Source organism: Scyliorhinus torazame, chromosome 1, assembly GCF_047496885.1.
Source record: "Scyliorhinus torazame isolate Kashiwa2021f chromosome 1, sScyTor2.1, whole genome shotgun sequence".
NCBI classification, from domain to species: Eukaryota; Metazoa; Chordata; class Chondrichthyes; order Carcharhiniformes; family Scyliorhinidae; genus Scyliorhinus; species Scyliorhinus torazame.
In genome coordinates this window covers 243,570,450-243,592,007 of record NC_092707.1, presented here as the reverse complement: position 1 = coordinate 243,592,007, position 21,558 = coordinate 243,570,450, and the positions used below count along the sequence as shown (strand labels likewise).

Here is a 21,558-nt window from a genome sequence, read left to right as displayed (position 1 = left end):
CTGTTATGACACACTTCCAAACTCGGACCCTTCTACTTCCCTATGGGTAGTTTGTCCATTTAAAAAAAAAAAAAACCCGGAACTGGGCAAAATGGGCCAAGCAACATGTACCTTGGTGGGAGCAATCTAGTGCATGACCTCCTCCTACATGCCCCCACCAGAAGTCTGTGTCTCTGCTTACCCATTTAGAATCGTATCCCGTGGGTTTGGGAATTGTGCAAGGTGAGGGATTTGTATTTGGAGGAAGGGTTCGCCAGTCTGAAGGAGCAAGGGAGAGGGTAGAGCTGCCGAGGGATAGTGAGTTCTGGTATCTGCAGGTTAGGGACTTTGCACGTCCCTAGACTGCCGGGATACACCCTGCTGGAGCGACTGCTGCTTCCGGATGTGGAAGGGGAGGGAAAAATTGGGGATATATATAAGTGGCTGGGGGAGCAGGGAGGTGAGCGGGCAGTGAAGATCAAGGAGAAATGGGAAGCGGAGTTGGGAGGGGAAATCAATTGGGGAGTATGGAGTGAGGCACTGCGAAGGGTAAACGGGATCTCCTGCGCAAGGATGAGCCTGATATAGTTTAAGATGGTGTACAGGGTGCATATGACTCGGGTGAGAGTGAGTGAGTTCTTTCAGGGGGTAGCAGATGAGTGTGAGAGGTGTGGGCGGGGGCCAGCGAATGTCTCTCATTTTTTTGGGGTTGCGAAAAATTGGGAAGATTCTGGGCGGGAGTGTTTGCAGCCTTAGCCAGGATAGTGGAGGACGAGGTGGACCCTGAGCCTTTGGTGGCGATATTTGGGGTTCCAAAGAAGCCGGAGCTCATGGAGAGGAGGAAGGCCGATGTCGTGGCCTTCGCCTCTCTGATTGCACAGCGGCGAATTCTGCTAGAGTGGCGGTCGGCATCATCACCGGGGGTAGCGGCTGGTTGGGTGACCTGTACGACTTCCTGCGGTTAGAGAAGATAAAGTATGAGTTAAGGGGCTCAACAGGGGAGTTTGAGAAAAGGTGGGAGATGTTTGTGACCATGTTTGAGGACCTATTTGGCGCGCGCGGGGGGGGGGGGGGGGGGGGGGTGAAAAGGGGGGTGAAAATCTGTACAGTTGATTGTTGGGAGGCATGTTTCCCAGGGTGTTTATTTTCTTCAACTGTTTTGATACATGTTTGTAATAAAGTACGTTTTTTAAAAAAAAGAGTTTTGGGAATTGCTGCGGCATATTAAATTGAAAGAAGTGCACATAAATCGCTGTCTTATCTGGATGTTTGGTTTGGGGCCCTTTTCAGTCAAGGACTGAGATTGATTTTTGATCTCATAGGGAATATGGGTGGAAAAGTGGAGTTAAGCCATGGTAGTATTGAATGCAGAGCAGGCTTGTGGGGCTATATGGTCTACTCCTGTTTATGTTAAATAGCAGCCATTGAAAGAGGAGATTTGCTCGAATGGTATCAGGTATCGGTTATGTGGTGGAGCTGGGATTGTTCTCTTCACTATTAACTTTCAAAGAAAATTTGATGTGTATTTTATAAGGAGAGATTTGTACGGCTATCAGGAATAAGCAGAGGAGTGGGATATACAAGGAGCTGGCACAGATTGGATGAACCTCATACTGTGGTGTATCTGATTGTGCTATGATCTACACCTACACCTTGGACACAGTCCACCCCAACTACTAGTGCTGATAGCAGTCAGAGGAGCAAAGCTTCAGCAATAGCTGTTATGTCTCTACAACTCAATCCTGTTTTTTTTTTAAATTCATGTGTGGCCTTCACAAGCTACACCAGCACTTGTTGCCCTTCCCTAATTACCCTTGGACCAGGGTGGCTTGCTAGGCCTTTTCAGAGGACAGTTAAGAATGAACCACATTGCTGTGCATCTGGAGTCACATGTAGACTAGACCAACGGCAATCCTTCCCTGTTAGTGAACCAGATGGTTTTTTACAACAATTGACAATGATTTTACGGTCATCATTAGACTTATTCTTATTGAATTCACATTCTTTTAAAATTGTTTGGCTGACTGGAACTTTAAAGCATTGATGCTTTTGTTTACATTTTGGTGCAGGGGCAAGTTGTGTGTGATTGACTGGAAAACGTCTGAGAAACCCAAGCCTTATTTTCGAAACACCTTTGATAACCCACTCCAGGTGGCAGCATATGCTGGTGCCCTGAATCATGATGATAACTACAACTTTCAGGTCAGTAAACCTTTCATTGGATGTCAGCTATGGCTCAGTGGTAGAGCTCTCGCTCCTAAGTCAGACGTTTGTTGATTCAAGTCCCGCATTGGAAATGTAGGCTGACACTGCAGTACTGAGGGACTGCGGCACTGGGAAGATGTAGTTTTTCAAATGAGAGTTTAAATCAAGACCCTGTCTGCTCTTTCAGGAGAAAGTAAAAGATCCTATAGCACTCCTGGATCAAGAGCAGGGGAGTCCCCTGGTGTTCTGGTTGATATTTATTCCTCTACCAACACTATCAAAGAAGGTTATCTGGTCATTACCCAAGTGCAATAACCATTTTGTTACCGAGATACCTTCACTGCTTTCCTCCTTCAGCCTCTGCACTGAACAAACTCTCGTTCTTGGTGATACAACCCCTTGCTCAAAGCATCATGCTTTATCTTTTGCATTCACTGCCCTCTTACCCTCCCATAAACTCTCCCTTCATGTAAACTCCCTAACCCATAACCGCAACCAATCCCTGGTCCTTGCCATCTTATGTGGCTTTGCTGTTCCCATCATATCAATCACAGATAAAGTTATCTCTCATCATTTTCTTGTATTGCTTTAGACCCACATCCCCTTCCACACCCCAGCTCTTCTGTACCCGCCCTGGAAAATTACTTCTCCACAGTTAACTTACAACTGCACTTTTAAAGTTCCAACAATCTCAACTTTGATTCTCCATTCACCACAACAGTGCTGCAGCTACTAATTTACTCCAATCCTCATCTTCACCATTTATTGCCCTAGTCCCCAGTATAACCATTACTCTCTCTTCCCCTGGCTGTTCCCCCTGGACCAACCCTCAACTTCACTCCCTTAAATCCAAGGGAATGGAAATCCGGCTTCTTTTCTCTACTGCAAGCGTTCCTTTTCCCTATCTCCTTCACCCTCACACCAACAAATGCAAAGAGTGTACATCCTCGTCAAAAAGATCTAGATCATCTGATCAGCTGCCTCTGCTGCTTCCTTCCCTTGTACTAACCTGCCTGGTCACATTTCCTTTAATGTTCCTTGTACTAGCCTTGAACATGCATCTTTCTCACCTATCACCCACATCCTGCTCTCTTGACACTATTCCCACTACACTGCTGACCACCCAACTTCTGCTCCTGGTCCCCATGTTAGCAATGTTAATAGTTCTCTCTCTTTGATGCTGTCCCATTCTACTTTAATTCTTCCATCATCATTCCTCTCCTTAAAAATAAACTCTTGACCGCAGTGCCTTTACAGACTATTATGCTATCTCCAGCCTTCCTTTCCATAGAATCCCTACAGTGCAGAAGGAGGCCATTCGACCCATCAAGTCTACATGACCCTCTGAAAGAACACCCTACCCAGGCCCACTCCCCCACCCTATCCCCATTAAGCCATCTAACCTGCGAATTTTTGAACTGTGGGAGGAAACTGGAGCACCCGGAGGAAACCCACGCAGACACACTGAGAACGTTCAAGCTCCACACGGTCACCCAAGGCTGTAATTGAGCCTGGGTCCCTGACGCTGTGAGGCAGTAGTGCTAACCACTGTGCCCCCCTTTCCTGTCCAAATGTGGTGTTGTCTTCCAAATTCCTTTAACACCTTTTCTGGAATTCCATGTTTGAATTTTTTTTTAATGATTTATTCTTTCACAGGATATGGGTGTCACTAGCTGGGACATTTATTGACTGTCCCTAATTGCCTCTGAGAAGGTGGTGATGAGCTGCCTTCTTGACCTGCTGCAGTTTGAGGTGTAGGAAGAGAGTTCTTTGATTTTGACCCAGTAACAGTGAAGAAACAGCTACAAGTAGGATATTATGTGGCTTGGAGGGGAACTTGCAGGTGGTGGTATTCCCATGCGTCTGTGTCCCATGTCCTAGATGATAGAGGCCACAGGTTTAGATGGTGCTGTTAGAGTAGGCTTGAAGAGGTTTACGGTGCATCCTTATAGATGGTACACACAGCTGTCACGGTGGAGGGAGTTAATATTTAATGTGATGGCTTCCGGGTGCGGCGATGACCAGCTAAGTCGCACGTTTCGGCAGCTCCCGGTGGAACGGACTTTTGGGCTCTTGATAGGAGCCCCAACGGCAATTTTAACGGCAAAAAACAGTGCTGTAATCCAGAAGGGAATCCCCCCCTGGACACGGATGGAAAAAAGAGAGGAAGGTGGCCGGATTGCGGTGGATGCTCTAGAGCAGCAGCCAGGAAGGCAGGCACAAAGCAAGATGGCATCGGAAGGAGGCAGTTTAATATGGGGCCCTGACCAACACGAGTTCCTGCGGCGTTGCATGGAAGAACTCAAAAAGGAGATGAAGAAGGAGCTGTTGGCCCCGATGTTACAAGCGATTGAGGGGCTAAAGGAGGAGCAAAAGACCCAGGAACAGGAGCTTCGGGTCGTGAAGGCAAAGGCTGCTGAGAATGAGGACGACATACAGGGCCTGGTGGTGAAGACACAGATGCACGAGGCACAACACAAAAGGTGTGTGGAAAGGCTGGAGGTGCTGGAGAATAATGCGAGGAGGAAGAATTTAAGGATTCGTGGTCTTCCCGAAGGTGCAGAAGGGGCGGACGTCGGGGCATATGTGAGCACGATGCTGCACTCGTTAATGGGATCGGAGGCCCCGACGGGTCCGCTGGAGGTGGAGGGAGCCTATCGAGTTATGGCGCGAAGACCGAGGGCTGGAGAAATTCCTCGAGCCATAGTGGTGAGATTTCTCCGATTATAAGGACAGAGAGATGGTCCTCAGATGGGCAAAGAAAACTCTGAGCAGTAGGTGGGAGAACGCGGTGATCCGCGTATATCAAGATTGGAGTGCGGAGGTGGCGAGAAGGAGGGCAAGCTTTAATCGGGCCAAGGCGGTGCTGCACAAACGGAAGATTAAATTTGAAATGCTGCAACCGGCACGACTGTAGGTCACACATCAAGGGAAACACCACTACTTCGAAACGGCAGATGAGGCGTGGACATTTATTGTCGAGGAGAAACTGGAGTGAGCGGGCCATAAAAAGAACGTTTGGGACAAAGTGGGGGGGTGAAAAGAGGGAAGAGATGTCTTCCCAAGTTGTTAATCCTGCGACCCTGTAACTTTTCTCTCTTCCCCATGTCGTGGGGGAGGGAGGATGAGGAGCTGAGGGTGCCGGCCATTGGGGGCGGGGCCAAAAGGGAAGCGCGGGCTTTGTTCCCGCGCTATGGTAATCACGGCGGGAACAGGGAAGCAGGCAGGAGGGGGCCTTGCACAATGTGAGCCGAGGTCATGGGGGGGAAGCCGAGGTCGGCCAGAGTTTGCTGACTTCTGGGAGCAACATGGGGGGTGCAATTACGCTAGTTTGGGATCTAGCAGGGGGGGGGCGGGGGCGGTGTTAACTGGGTTGCTGCTGCTGGGGAGATGGGGGGGGGGTGGGCGCCGCTTGGGGGAGATACGGTTACGTGGGAACCGGGTGAGGAGCTGGATTAGAAAAGGAGATGGCTAGTCGTCAAGGGGGGGGGGGTAAAGAGCCCCCCAACCCGGTTGATCACGTGGAATGTGAGAGGGCTGAACGGGCCGATTAAGAGGGCACGGGTACTCGCACACCTAAAGAAACTTAAGGCAGATGTGGTTATGCTTCAGGAGACGCATCTGAAACTGATAGACCAGGTCAGACTACGCAAAGGATGGGTGGGGCAGGTGTTTCATTCGGGGCTAGACGCAAAAAACAGGGGGGTGGCCATACTAGTGGGGAAGCGGGTAATGTTTGAGGCAAAGACTATAGTGGCAGATAGTGGGGGCAGATACGTGATGGTGAGGGGCAAATTGCAAGGGGAGGCGGTGGTATTAGTGAAGGTGTATGCCCCGAACTGGGATGATGCAAACTTTATGAGGCGTATGTTAGGACGAATCCCGGACCTAGAAGTCGGGAAGTTGATAATGGGTGGAGATTTTAATACGGTGCTGGACCCAGGGCTGGACAGATCGAGGTCCAGGACCGGAAGGAGGCCGGCTGCAGCTTGGGTGCTGAAGGACTTTATGGAGCAGATGGGAGGAGTAGACCCCTGGAGATTTAGTAGACCTAGGAGTAAGGAGTTTTCGTTTTTCTCCTATGTCCACAAGGTTTATTCACGGATAGACTTTTTTGTTCTGGGAAGGGCACTGATCCCAAAGGTGACTGGGACGGAGTAGACGGCTATAGCTATTTCGGATCATGCTCCACATTGGGTGGACCTGGAGATAGGGGAAGAAAAACAACAGCGTCCACCCTGGAGAATGGACATGGGATTATTGGCAGATGAGGGTGTGTGCTTAAGGGTGAGGGGGTGTATTGAAAGGTACTTGGAACTCAATGATAATGGGGAGGTACAGGTGGGAGTGGTCTGGGAGGCGCTGAAGGCAGTGGTTAGAGGGGAGCTGATATCTATTAGGGCACATAAAGGAAAGCAGGAGGGTAGGGAAAGGGAGCGGTTGTTGAAAGAACTTCTGAGGGTGGACAGACAATATGCGGAGGCACCGGAGGAGGGACTGTACAGGGAAAGGCAAAGGCTACATGTAGAATTTGACTTGTTGACTACGGGTAAGGCAGAGGCACAATGGAGGAAGGCACGGGGTGTACAGTACGAATACGGGGAGAAGGCGAGCAGGTTGCTGGCCCACCAACTGAGGAAAAGGGGAGCAGCGAGGGAGATGGGGGGGTGAGAGATGAGGAGGGAGAGATGGAGCGGGGAGCGGAGAGAGTGAATGGAGTGTTCAAGGCATTTTACGAAAGATTATATGAAGCTCAGCCCCCGGATGGGAAGGAGAGAATGATGTGCTTTCTGGATCAGCTGGAATTTCCCAAGGTGGAGGAGCAGGAGAGGGTGGGACTGGGAGCACAGATTGAGACGGAAGAAGTGGTGAAAGGGATTGGGAGTATGCAGGCGGGGAAGGCCCCGGGACCAGACTGATTCCCAGTTGAATTTTATAGGAAATATATGGACTTGCTGGCCCCGCTACTGATGAGAACCTTTAATGAGGCGAGGGAAAGGGGGCAGCTGCCCCCGACTATGTCAGAGGCAACGATATTGCTCCTCCTAAAGAAGGAAAAAGACCCGTTGCAATGCGGGTCCTACAGGCCAATTTCCCTCCTGAATGTGGATGCTAAGATTCTGGCCAAGGTAATGGCAATGAGGATAGAGGATTGTGTCCCGGGGGTGGTTCATGAGGACCAAACTGGGTTTGTGAAGAGGAGACAGCTGAATACAAATATACGGAGGCTGCTAGGGGTAATGATGATGCCCCCACCAGAGGGGGAAGCGGAGATAGTCGTGGCGATGGATGCCGAGAAAGCATTTGATAGAGTGGAGTGGGATTATTTGTGGGAGGTGCTGAGGAGATTTGGTTTTGGAGATGGGTATATCAGGTGGGTACAGTTGCTGTATAGGGCCCCGATGGCGAGCGTGGTCACGAATGGACGGGGGTCTGACTATTTTCGGCTCCATAGAGGGACGAGGCAGGAATGTCCTCTGTCCCCGTTATTGTTTGCACTGGCGATTGAACCAATGGCCATAGCATTGAGGGGTTCCAGGAAGTGGAGGGGAGTACTCAGGGGGGGAGAAGAACACCGGGTATCTCTGTATGCGGATGATTTGTTGCTATACGTGGCGGACCCGGCGGTGGTGATGCCAGAGATAATGCGGATACTTGGGGAGTTTAGGGATTTTTCAGGGTACAAACTGAACATGGGGAAAATTGAGGTGTTTGTGGTGCATCCAGGGGAGCAGAGCAGAGAGATAGAGGATTTACCGTTGAGGAAGGTAACAAGGGACTTCCGGTACTTGGGGATCCAGATAGCCAAGAATTGGTGTACATTACACAGGCTTAATTTAACGCGGTTGGTGGAACAGATGGAGGAGGACTTTAAGAGATGGGACACTGTGTCCCTGTCATTGGCAGGTAGGGTGCAGGCGGTTAAAATGGTGGTCCTCCCGAGATTCCTTTTTGTGTTTCAGTGCCTCCCGGTGGTGATCACGAAGGCTTTTTTCAAAAGAATCGAGAAGAGTATTATGAGTTTTGTGTGGGCTGGGAAGACCCCGAGAGTGAGGAGGGGATTCTTGCAGCGTAGTAGGGACAAGGGGGGCTGGCACTACCGAGCCTAAGTGAGTACTACTGGGCCGCCAATGTTTCAATGGTGTGTAAGTGGATGGGAGAAGGGGAGGGAGTGGCGTGGAAGAGATTGGAGAGGGCGTCCTGCAGGGGGACTAGCCTACAAGCAATGGTGACGGCACCGTTGCCGTTCTCACCAAATAAATACTCCACAAGCCCGGTGGTGGTGGCTACATTGAAAATTTGGGGGCAGTGGAGACGGCATGGGGGAAGGACGGGAGCTTCGGTGCGGTCCCCGATAAGAAACAATCATAGGTTCGTCCCTGGGAGAATGGATGGGGGATTTGGAGCATGGCAAAGAGCTGGGGTAGTACAACTGAGAGATCTGTTTGTAGATGGGACGTTTGCGAGTCTGGGAGCGCTGACGGAAAAATATGGGTTGCCCCAAGGGAATGCATTTCGGTACATGCAATTGAGGGCTTTTGCGAGGCAACAGGTGAGGGAATTCCCGCAGCTCCCGACGCAGGAGGTGCAGGATAGAGTGATCTCTGAGACATGGGTGGGGGATGGTAGGGTGTCGGACATATACAGGGAAATGAGGGACGAGGGGGAGATCATGGTGGATGAGCTGAAAGGGAAGTGGGAAGGGGAGCTGGGGGAGGAGATTGAGGAGGGGCTGTGGGCTGATGCTCTACGTAGGGTAAACTCATCGTCCTCGTGTGCCAGGTTAAGCCTGATACAATTTAAGGTGTTACACAGGGCGCATATGACAGGAGCACGGCTCAGTAAATTTTTTGGGGTAGAGGATAGGTGTGCGAGGTGCTCGAGAAGCCCAGCGAATCACACCCACATGTTCTGGTCATGTCCGGCACTACAGGGATTCTGGGTGGGGGTGGCAAAGGTGCTTTTGAAGGTGGTGGGGGTCCAGGTCGAACCAAGCTGGGGGTTGGCTATATTTGGGGTTGCAGAAGAGCCGTGAGTGCAGGAGGCGAGAGAGGCTGACGTGTTGGCCTTTGCGTCCCTAGTAGCCCGGCGCAGGATATTGTTAATGTGGAAGGAAGCCAAACCCCCGGGTGTGGAGGCCTGGATAAACGACATGGCAGGGTTTATAAAGTTAGAACGGATTAAGTTCGTGTTAAGGGGTTCGGCTCAGGGGTTCACCAGGCGGTGGCAACCGTTCGTCGATTACCTCACAGAAAGATAGAGGGAATGGAAAAGAAGTAGACAACAGCAGCAACCCGGGGGGGGGGGGGGGGGGGGCGGAGGGATCGAACGGACTCTCAGATGTTATTGTATATGTAAAATATGTATAGGTAGTTGTTATAGGTAATTGTATATTGGATTGTTGGATTGTATTTTTGGAGAGTATTTATTTTGGACAAGGCAGTTGCCATTGTTTTGTTTTTGTTTATATATTATTTATCTATTTGTTTAAAACTGGCCACTTATTTATATTGTTTTATTGTTGTGTAAAAGAAACACTACGTATTGTTACGTTGGGCCAAAAATCTTGAATAAAATATATATTTTTTAAAAATAAAAAAAATATTTAATGTGATGAACTGCGTTGTCTTGAATGATGGCGAGCTTCTTCAGTGTTGTTGGAGCAGCACTCACCCAGGCACGTGGAGAGTATTCTGTCACACACCTGACTTGTGGCTTGTAGATGGTGAACAGACTTTGGGGAATCAGGAGGTGTGTTGCTTGCCTCTGAATTGTCGGCCGCTCATTTGCTCTTGTAGCCGCAGTTTTTACATGGCTAAGCCGGTTCATTTTCTGGTCAATGGTAACCCCCAGGTTGTTGATGGTGGGAGATTCAGCGATGGTATTGCCATTGAATGTCAAGGAGCGATGGTTCGACCTTCTCTTGTTGGGAGATGGTCATTGTCTGGCACTTATATGGTGCAAATGTTACTTGCCACTTATCAGCCCAGGCCTGAAAGCTGAATCCCCCCCCAAGTCGGTTTCCACAATACCAAAATGGCTCTTACCAAAGTCATACATGACATGCTCTGCGGCTGTCAATAGTCATTCACAGAAATTACCATTTGACCCATCGAGTCCATGCCTGCTCCCTGTGGGGCAATCCAGTTAGTCCCATGCTTAGCTCATTACAAAGGTTAATTATAATTATACCTCCTCGACCTGCCTCTAGTCTTTGACACGGTTGACCACACCATTCTCCTCCCACTCCTCTGCACTGTTGTCCAGCTGGTTGGGACTGCTCCCGCTTGGTTCCCTCCTTGTATGTAACCACAGTATTGGTTGCAATGGTTTTTCTTCCTGCTCCTGCACCATTAGCTGTGATGTTCCCTAAGGATCAACTATTGGCACTATCTCCTATTTCTTATCTACATCTGGCTGTTGGTGACATCATCCAAAAGTATAGTTTTAGTTTTCCCAGCTGTACCACGTCACCATTGCCATGGTTTTTCTTCCTGCTCCTGCACCATTAGCTGTGATGTTCCCTAAGGATCAACTATTGGCACTATCTCCTATTTCTTATCTACATCTGGCTGTTGGTGACATCATCCAAAAGTATAGTTTTAGTTTTCCCAGCTGTACCACGTCACCATTGCCCTCCACTCCCTCACTGTTGCTAAATTGTGAGCTGCTTATCCATCTGGTAATGATAGAGCAGAAATTTCCTCCAATTAAATATTGAGAAGACTGAAACCATTGTCTTCAGTCCCTGCTCCAAACTCCGTTTCCTAGCTATGGACTTCATCCATCGCCTTGGTACTGGCAGACTGTGCGCAACCTTCGTGTCATATTTGGCCCCAGTTGAGCTTCTGACCACATCCTTGACATCACTAAGACCATTTTTACCTCCGCACCATTACCTCACTTTGCCCTTGCCTCATCTCCTGCTGCTGAAACCCTAATTCATGCATTGTTTACCTCTAGACATGACCATTCTAACTCATTCTTGGCTGGTATCCCACATTCTACACTGTATAAACCTTACGTCATCCAAAGTTCTGCTATGCATGTCCTTACTCGCACCGTTCACCTATTATCCCTCCCTGCTCACTGACCCGCACTTGCTCTCTGACCTCACCCCTCCTTATCTCTGCAATCTCCTCCAGTCCTGCAACCTTCTGAGATCTCTACCACGGGAGAATGTGCAAACTCCATACGGACAGTGACCCAGAGCTGGGATCAACGTGGGACCTCGGTACCCTGAGGCAGCAGTGCTAATTACTGTGGCCCCGTGCTAAAACTACTCTTGCTTCAATTAAGATGTTGCTTTGCCAAAGTTTGGGCCTTCTGCCCTAATATCGCCTTATGTGATATTTTACATTGTACACTCCTCTGATGGATCTTGGGATGTTTCGTTGCTTTAAAAGTGCTGTGTAAATGCAAGCTGCTGTTGTTATCAAGCTGATTTGGTGGGAGTTTGATATCTACAGTTTGACTGCTGCATTTTCTACTTTACAACAATGGCTATACTTCAGAAGTTATTCATTGGCTGGAAAGCACTTTGGGGCATCTAGGTCAAGAAGGGCACATATGGCAAAGAGTGATGGATAGTGTCCAGAGTCAGCATCATAATAACAAGAGCCAAACATTTTAAGGTAATTATTAAAGGAGATGGTAGGAATAAAATGTCACACCACAGAAGGTGACCAGAATGTGGAATTCTCTGTTATGGACCCTGAACAAGCTATTTTACAGGGAAATAAATAGTTGCTTTCAAAAAAGATGTATGTTGGATTAAATTAGTTGATGCACGAAGAAGCTCACCAGACAGCACACACCTGAGGGAGCAAATGGTTCATTTGAGTCAGTAGAAAAAAACAGCAGGTCTCAGCACTATGATGGGTAACCTGTTTTAATGATGTTGGTTGAGGGATAAATATTGACTAGGACACTGGGGTGAACTCACCATCTCTTCTAAATTGTGCCATGGAATCTTTTTTTGTTCATCTGAGAGAGCAGGGCCTTGGTCTAATGCTTCAGCTAACAGCTAGCAGCTTTGACAGTGCAGCAATCCCTCAATAATGTTCTGTGCTGTGATGTTCTATAATTTGGTAACCTGGGAAGTGAGTTGCAACTGTTAGGGAGGCTTCTGTAATATCATTCTTTTTTTAAAAAAATGTTTTTAATAGAATGCATTTATTTGTGTTGTTCCTGCTCGAGCTGTGCCTCATTTTGGAGGAGAAGTGATGGAGCATTTTTGAATCTGGCAGGTTGAGCGAGGGCTGATTGTGGTGGCTTACAAAGATGGTTCACCTGCACATGCTCATTTCATGGATCGCGAATTGTTCCTCACCTGCTGGAAGAAATGGCTGTTTCGACTGAAGAAATACAAGGACAAGATAGGTGCTTCCGCATGAACAGTTCGAAATGGAGAGCGAGAGACTGGTGGCTAAAAGAGCACAGCAACAAAATTCACTGGGTGATCCCAAGAGCACCTTGTGGCACAAGTACAATCTTCTGGTGTTCCTGAGTGCACATTGTAATCGTTGCTTTGACTCTCGAGTAAAAAGGGATGAGAGGAAGATTGCCAATCTTACAGTAAAACTATAAACCAGTTTTAATATTTTCTGGTTGTTTATCATGTTTGTGGAATCTTGCAGTGTGCAATTGGCTGCCATGTTTGCTACAGTGATTACACTTCAAAGTACTTAATTAGTTGTTAAACACTTTGGAGATGTCCTGAGGTCATGAACGATGCAAATAATGCAAGTTTGTTTTATATCTGTTTACGATGTTGTAAATAGCAAACAGTAGAAATCTGGTATTGTTTGTAGCTCCCTATCCTTGGATACCAGTAACTGTGAGGTATAAGACTTCCTGGTCATGTTGGTGGAGGTATGCAGGAGTGCAAGTCTCATCTATGTTACACTTGCTGCTCCCAGTGGAACTCCTGTCAAATTACCTGTTGCCAAAACCACAAAGAATTGAGATAAATAAGATGGACTAAAGCATCTTCTGTAATTTAACATCTCCCCTCCCATTTGTTAGCAAATTCTACCCTGCGTTAATGGAAAAATGTAAAGAATCAGCGTTGGTAATTGAGTCACTGAAGTGGCACTTTCTCCCATCCCGGGCATGTTTTCACAGCCTGGAGTATACAGTGTTTTAACTGCTACCTCTTGTTAAATGGAACAGCTGCATCTTTCCCTTCCTTTGTTATTTGAAGCATCACTTCACTCACACTGAACAGTAGATCTTTCACTAGAAGCAAGTAACAAGTATTTAATAAATATAGGAATGGTTGAGATCAACTGATGCTCACATTTTTTTGCTTGCTGATACTCCAAACTTCTCCAGTAACCTATGACACAGCGCCCCCAAGTGATCGTGTAATAATGCTACACCCATTCACTTGGATAAGTACAAAAAGTTATTATTTTTTTAATAAACACTTTTATTGAGGTATTTTTTGGTATTATAACAACAACGCAATGTACATGAAACTATAAACGTAGTGCAAAAGCCATCTCCCTCCCTTACAGGTCCCACCTTTATTAACCCCCTACTCCTAAGCTAAACTAACCCCTTCTGCTGACGATTAATTTTCCGCGAAGAAGTCAACGAATGGTTGCTACCTCCGGGTAAACCTCCAAACATGTCTGATAGCCAGGTCTCCGACTTTGGGGGCTTTGAGTCCCTCCAAGCTAATAGTATCCGTCTCCGGGCTACCAGAGAAGCAAAGGCCAGAACGTCTGCCTCTTCTCCTGGATTCCCGGGTCTTCCGGCACCCCGGAAATCGCCACCTCTGGACTCAGCGCCACCCTTGTTTTTAACACCGCGGACATGACATCTGCAAACCCCTGCCAAAATCCCCTAAGCTTTGGACATGCCCAGAACATGTGGACATGGTTCACTGGTCCTCCCGCACATTTCACACACCTGTCTTCCATGCCAAAGAATCTGCTCATCCGGGCCACTGTCATGTGAGCCCGCTGAACGACCTTAAATTGTATCAGGCTGAGCCTGGCACATGTTGCGGACGCGTTGACTCGACTCAGCGCGTCCGCCCATAGACCATCCCCTATCGCTCCTCCTCACACTTGCGATTCAGCTCCTCGGTCTGCGTCTCCTCTGACCCCATAAGTTCCTTGTAAATGTCCGAGACGCTCCCTTCTCCTACCCACTCTCTGGAAACTACCCTGTCATGAATCCCCCTTAACGGTAGGAGTGGGAAGGTTGACATCTGTTTACATAGGAAGTCCCGCACCTGCAGATGCCTGAATTTGTTTCCCCTCGCCAACCCAAACGTCTCCTCCAGCGCCCTCATACACTGAAAGCTCCTCTCTATAAACCTATCCCTGCTCTCCGCCATATCCGGAACCCCCATCCATACTTCCTGGGGCAAACCGGTGATTATTACAGATTGGGGACCAGACCGATGCTCCCTCTGCTCCCACATCTCCTCCATTGCCCCCAGACTCTCTGGGCCGCACCACTATGGGGCTGGTGGAGTACCGTGCCAGCGGGAATGGCAGAGGCGCAATTACCAACGCCCCCAAACTGGTGCCCTTGCATGATGCCACCTCCATAAGCTCCCATGCCGACCCCTCCCCCACCACCCACTTCCTGATTATGGCTATATTCGCCGCCCAGTAATAGTTACTAAAATTTGGCAGCGCCAGCCCGCCCTCTCCCCGACTCCACTCAAGCATTACCTTCCTTACCCGCGGGGTCTTGCCCGCCCCAACAAAGTCAGAGATCACTTTGGTGACCCGTTTAAAAAAGGACAGCGGAATAAAGATGGGGAGACATAATAACAATAATATAATAATCGCTTATTGTCACAAGTAGGCTTCAATGAAGTTACTGTGAAAAGCCCCGAGTCGCCACATTCCGGCGCCTGTTCGGGGAGGCTGGTACGGGAATTCAACCCGGCATTGTTTTGCATTACAAGCCAGCTGTTTCGCCCACTGTGCTAAACCAGCCCCATTGAAATACGAACAGGAATCTTGGGAGGACCGTCACCTTCACCGTCTGCACCCTCCCAGCTAATGACAACGGGAGCGTTTCCCATCTCCGAAAATAGTCTTTCATTTGGTCTAGTAGCCGGGCCAGATTTAATTTATGCAGCCGGTCCCATTCCCTCGTTACTTGAATGCCTAGGTACCTAAAGTTTCCCCCTACTAATCTAAACGGCAGCTCCCCCAATCGCCTTTCCTGTCCCCTCGCCTGGACCGCAAACATCTCACTTTTCCCCCATATTTAGCTTCTACCCCGAAAACCGGCCAAATTCCCCTCAAATCCTCATGATTTCTTCCATCCCCTCTAATGATACATTCAGAAGCAGGTTGTCTGCATAGAGCGATACTCTGTGCTCCATCCCCCCCCCCCCCCTTGAGGCTCTCCGAGCAATTGCCAACGGCTCTATAGCTAGCGCGAACAACAGTGGTGAGAGGGGGCATCCCTGTCTCGTCCCCCGGTGCACTCTAAAATAGTCCGATGTTGTCCTATTCGTCCATACACTTGCCACAGGAGCCTGATACAGCAACCTGACCCAGTCAATAAAGCCCTGCCCAAATCCGAACCGTCCCAATACCTCCCACAGATAATCCCATTCTACCCGATCAAAAGCCTTTTCTGCATCCATTGCGATCACTACCTCCACCTCCCTATCTTCCAGGGGCATCAGAATCACATTTAACAACCTTCTTACATTGACCACCAACTGCCTACCCTTGACAAACCCTATCTGGTCCTTCCCAATAACGTCCGGAACACAATCCTCGATCCTGGCAAAAAGTTATTTTTTAATAGTGCTCTATTATTGTCACAATTGGCTTACATTAACACTGCAATGAAGTTACTGTGAAAATCCCCAAGTCGCCACATTCCGACACCTGTTCGGGTACACAGAGGGAATATTCAGAATGTCCAATTCACCCAACAGCACGTCTTTCGGGACTTGTGGGAAGAAACCGGAGCACCTGGAGGAAACCCACGCAGACACGGGGAGAATGCGCAGACTCCACACAGTCAGTGAACCAAGCGGCAATCGAACCTGGGACCCTGGCGCTGTGAAGTAACAGTGCTAACCACTGTGCTACTGTGCCATCCTAAGACAATAAATTGATCTTCTAAAAGGGATGCTCATGTTAGATGTTTGCGCCATTTTTAAAAATGACTCATCAGTTTTCTCAATGCATTCAGATGAAATTCTAACACTTTTGAACCAGGTCCACTTAAAATAGATCCTGACTCCTCAGTCCTAGAATCATAGAATAGGATCATAAAGTGCAGAAGGAGGCCCATCAAGTCTGCGCTGAACATCGAACAGAACACCCCACCTAGGACCACTCCCACCCACCCTATACCCTGCAACTAAGGGGCAATTTAGCATAGCCAATCCACCTAACATTCACATCTTTCAACTGTGGGAGGAAACTGGAGCACCCGAAGGAAATCCATGCAGACACGGGGAGAATGTGCAAACTTCACACACGCACAGTCACCTGAGGTCGAAATCGAATCCGGGTCTCTGGCGTTATGAGGTATCGGTGTTAACCACTGTACCGCAATGCCACCCTGGTGTCCTTCTCCCCTGAGTCTTAATGGACTGGCATATTTGCAAGGATGTTCTATCAGTTGTGGCACAGACTAGGTGAAATCCACTTTTCCTCTTAGCCTGTGCACCATGCATTGTTCCCTGCATGAAAAGGGAATACGCTCTCTTCTGGCAATGCTGTGGGATGGAAGAACATTGAGAGTACATCCAGTTCGCCACTTTCACTTCCTGTCGCTGGAGAAGTGCCTCACTAGTTGCTTCCACACAACCCAGGTAAGTAGAACTCACCACATGGGACTCCTGGTCCTTCCCTGAGTTCCAGAAATGTAGTGCGCCATCGCTACCCTTCTGTTACAGAGTACTTAGTACTTTTCAGTCAGTTCTCCTCTGCGACCTTGTTTCATTCATTGATCATTATTTTTCCCACCAGAAATTAAAAGCAGCCCTAAAGGGATCAACCTGTTGGGTTGAGATTAATTTCCTTTTTGGTGCATTGACCCTACAAGTAGTGAGAGGCACTTTCGCTTCCTTTTTAGCCAGCCAATGTACACTTTACTTCATGCATCTCCTGCAAGGTCAGATTTAACATGCATGAGCCAATAAGAAAAGGATTGACAATAAATGTTATTGAATCATTCATTAACCGCTTAAGTATGGCATGTGGGGGTAGCACGTGGTACAGTGGTTAGCATTGCTGCCTACAGTGCTGAGGACCTGGGTTCGAATCCCAGCCCTGGGTCACTGTACAGGTGGAGTTTGCACATTCTCCCCGTGTCTGCGTGGGTTCACCCCCACAACCCAAAGATGTGCAGGTTAGGTGGATTGGCCACGCTAAATTGCCCCTTAATTTAAATTTTTTTTTTTTAAAGTATGGCATGTGCATCCGTGTTGGTCATCCAATAGAGTGAATGTGCAAAACAGGAAAAGCCGTATTACTGACGATGCCAGGCAGATTAATGGAAAAATGGGGAGGATCAACAAAATATCTTCATGGACTAATTAGAGTGGCCAGAGGCACTTGGAGCTAGGATGTCATGTCTTCTGCTTGGGTAAATTGGAAAGAAGCTGTCACGGTTAGCAAAGAGAATGATATTGGCACGCTTTCACCAATTCTCCCCATGCCCTCAACAACTTCCGCCCAGTGGCCTTGACATCTATCATTATGAAGTGCTTTGAGAGGTTGGTCATGAGACACAGCAACTCCATATTCCCAGAATGCTGTGATCCACTGCAATTTACAAAGCGCCACAACCGATCACAGCAGACACTCATCCCTGGAGCATCTCAACAACAAGGACTCCTATGTCAGACTCTTATTCATTGACTAAAGTTCTCCTTCAACACCATAATCCCAGCCAAACTCCTATGAAAATTCCAAAACCTAGGACTTGGTTCCTCCCTCTGCAACTGGCTCCTCGACTTCCTGACCCAAACCATAATCAGTAAGGATGAAGAACACCTCCTCCCCCACGATAGTCCTCAATACCAGGGCTCTGCAATGTGTGTACTTAACCTACTATTACGACTGTGTGGCATAATGTGGCTCCAACTCTATCTACAAATTTGCTGATGACACGACCATAGTGGGTTGGATCTCAAACAATGATGAGTCAGAGTACAGGAGGGAGATAGAGAACCTAGTGGTGTGGTGTAACGACACCAAAAACAGTTGCTTCCCAGCCATTACCAGACTCCTGAATGACTCTTATGGACTGAACCGATCTCTCCACGCATCTTCTCTACTGAGTAGCAGTACACTCCGTATGCTTCACCCTATGTCTATGCGTTTACATTGTGAATTTATCGTATGTCCTATGTTTTTTTCATGTATGTAACAATCTGCCTGTTTTCAATCTCCATGAAATTATGAGGAAGAAGGAAGCTAAGTAGAATATAAGACACTATTGTGCTTTCTGAGCACCACTGGTGTGGAGTCCCACTTAGTGTGAAGACAGGAATAGTGAATCTGTGTTTGCTCCATAAATGCACACTTGTACTGGAACAACCTTTTCAGTGAACTAGAGTTGGAGAATCATTCTATTCCTGTAATTTTCACTGCTGCTAGGTGATGAAAACACAGTGAACGCACCTCTCCTCTGTGCATGACATTTAATAAAACTTGACTGTTCCTTATAATTGAGAAGAAATTCTACCACCCCACTTTTCATGGTGCAGAGATATTTGCTATGGTGCCCAGAATGACTGGAGCACAATATCAGCCCTAAGGTTTCCAAACCTGACCCTAATCCTAAAGGTTTCATCACATTAATCTCCTGTACCAACTGGAAAGTGAACACACTTCATTTCCTGAGTGGATAATTTGCAACTGGCAAACAGCCTTTTCTTCCTCAATTACAACAGAATGCTTCGAAAGAAAGTAATGTTTTTGTAATACCCCTGTGATGCTTCTCCTGTGTTGCTCCAACAGTGTCCTGGGTCCAAATACAGCACCATCTGAACTATGCTATGAACTGAAGCAACTCAAGAGACACATTCTCGAATTAGGGGTGTGCAATAAATAAAGGTCCCAGTTCCAACATTTTTAATTAATTTTTAAAATGTTGATGCCTGGAAACTCCTGGTGGATTTCAACCCTCAATCACAGTTTTCATAATGCATGGTTGTCTGAACACATGGGAGGTTACATTGCACAACACCACTGCCTCCTTTAATGGGCAGTACAATATTTCCAAATCTTTTTAGACCCCTATTCAGACCTTTTTGTTGTTATTTTATTGATATTCCTCTTAGCATTCTTTTTCTTGAAAACCTGTATTTCCTGAAAGGCCATGGTGATTGTGTTTTCAGGGAGGAGGGATGGGGAATTGAATCGGTCCCTTTTTGTTAGAATCATGGCTTAAGACTAAATTGTTTTTTTTTTTTACAAAATTGAATTAAATGGCATAATCTGTATATTTGGATGCTAACCTTGGAACTGTCAACAAGCAGGCCTCTTTGGGGAAAAAGGTCACTTGACCTTTATGATACTTGAGGAAGATCTGTTGTTTTGAGCTGCAACCACTTTAATGGGGGGAAAACTGAAAAGGCAAAAGTTGTAATTTGCTGGAAATCACATGGGAGAGATCAAAACTAAGGTTGTGAAACTACTGGTTTTGAAGGCCGTCTTGATGAGGGACAAGATGAGGAAAGAAGGGTACCCTAATTGACTCTCTGAATCTCTTTCCCCCCTCGTCAGAGTAACTTGGGGGCCTGATTCGAATCCCACCAGAGTAGTTGGTGGAATTTAAATTCAATACAAAAAATCTGGAATTAAAAGTCTCCCATGAAATAATTGTCGATTGTTGTAAAAATCCACCTGGTTCACTAATTTTAATTTAATAATCTTTATTGTCACAAAAAGGCATACATTAACACTGCAATGAAGTTACTGTGACATGCCCCTAGTCGCCACATTCCGGTGCCTGTTTGGGTACACAAGGGAGAATTCAGAATGTCCAATTCACCTAACCTGCACATCTTTTGGGACTTGTGGGTATCGAACTTGGGACTCTGGCGTTAATGATCTTTAGGGAAGGAAATCTGTCGTCTTTACCTGGTCTGGCCTACATGTGACTCCAGACCCACAATAATGTGGTTGACTCTTAAATGCTCTCAGGGATAGGCAACATATGTTGGCCCAGTGATGCCTACATCCATGAACGAATAAAGAATTTGGAACTGCAAAGCTGCAACTGGTTAGCGAGAACATCCAGACATCTTCAGACGAGAAAAATCCAGATCAACAGCACGAGACCCTGCGATCTTCATCATTCATTTTTATAATTGCCATCCTCTAAACTTTAAAGCCCATCTCTGCAGAGAGACTGTTTGTCACTTGTTTGCCTGTGTGGGTGCTGGGGGAGTTTTTTAGGAAGTGATAGATAGCTATATTCCCTGATTATGATTGTGTGTTATTACCAACTTACAACTTGTTACAATAAACAATCGCTCTGGGTTTATTGAAAGAAGCCTGGTTAAAGTCTCCCTTATTCTGGGAACCAGTAGAGAAGGTAAACAATTGGCCATTTTGTTGAGTATATTGATCTTTTAAATTAATGGTATCAACTGCGGAGTAGTGGGGCTGGATAATACGCACACTCCTCCCTCTGAGTTCTAACAAGTTCGCAATGTTAAACCCAGTAAGCCAGATTGCCATGAGAATGTGAAACTCCTCTAAGACAGGTGTGGACCAACTGAGCCAAATGGCTTGTTTCTGTGCACACCATTTCACAGTAACTCTACATAATATCACCTAGAGTTATTACAGCACAGAAGAAGACCTTTCGGCCCAACGAGTGCATGTCAGTCCTGCCTGCTTAATTGATTTGCTTCTTGTTGAATTGCTTGAATATAAGGATGTGTTCAATTTTGAATAATTTCTTCTCTTTTCTTTCTTGAGAACAGCAGCATGTTCAAGCAACTGACTTTATTTGTTGTAAAAAAAAAAAAAAACATTGGATGGGATTCTACATCCAGTAACGCCGGAATCGGGAAAAGCGATTGGGCAGAGAATCGCACGTAAACCGAAAATTTTGGTCTTCGCCCGATGGAATGCCATGCTCCGGTGCCCCGACAGCGGCATCAATACATTCTACTCCACACGTACAGTAAACGCTGTTGGCATTTCATTAACCGGCCCGACCCAGTATTCTGCAGGGCCTCCGCAATGGTCCACCTCCACCAGGAGGAATTACTGACGGCGAGTTTCACTTGTGGTTTCAAAAATCTGGTGACCGGCGCCATGGGCGTGAGAGGAAAACATGTTCCCAGAGGTGTGACTGTGCGCTGCCGGTCCTGCCGCTGGAATAGCTGCCTGGGGGGCGGGGGGGAGA

The 21,558-nt window shown here is 47.4% G+C and overlaps 1 protein-coding gene across 1 annotated transcript in view; it reads left to right on the top strand.

The window, feature by feature from the left end:
- mgme1 (mitochondrial genome maintenance exonuclease 1) overlaps positions 1 to 18,862 on the top strand; it is a 59,050-nt gene extending 40,188 nt beyond the window's left edge. Inside the window, 2 exon segments of the mRNA XM_072504033.1 lie at positions 2,049 to 2,181; positions 12,435 to 18,862. Coding sequence (XP_072360134.1) covers positions 2,049 to 2,181; positions 12,435 to 12,581 — 280 coding nt within the window. The 3' untranslated portion in view covers positions 12,582 to 18,862.
- Positions 18,863 to 21,558: the final 2,696 nt, after the last annotated feature.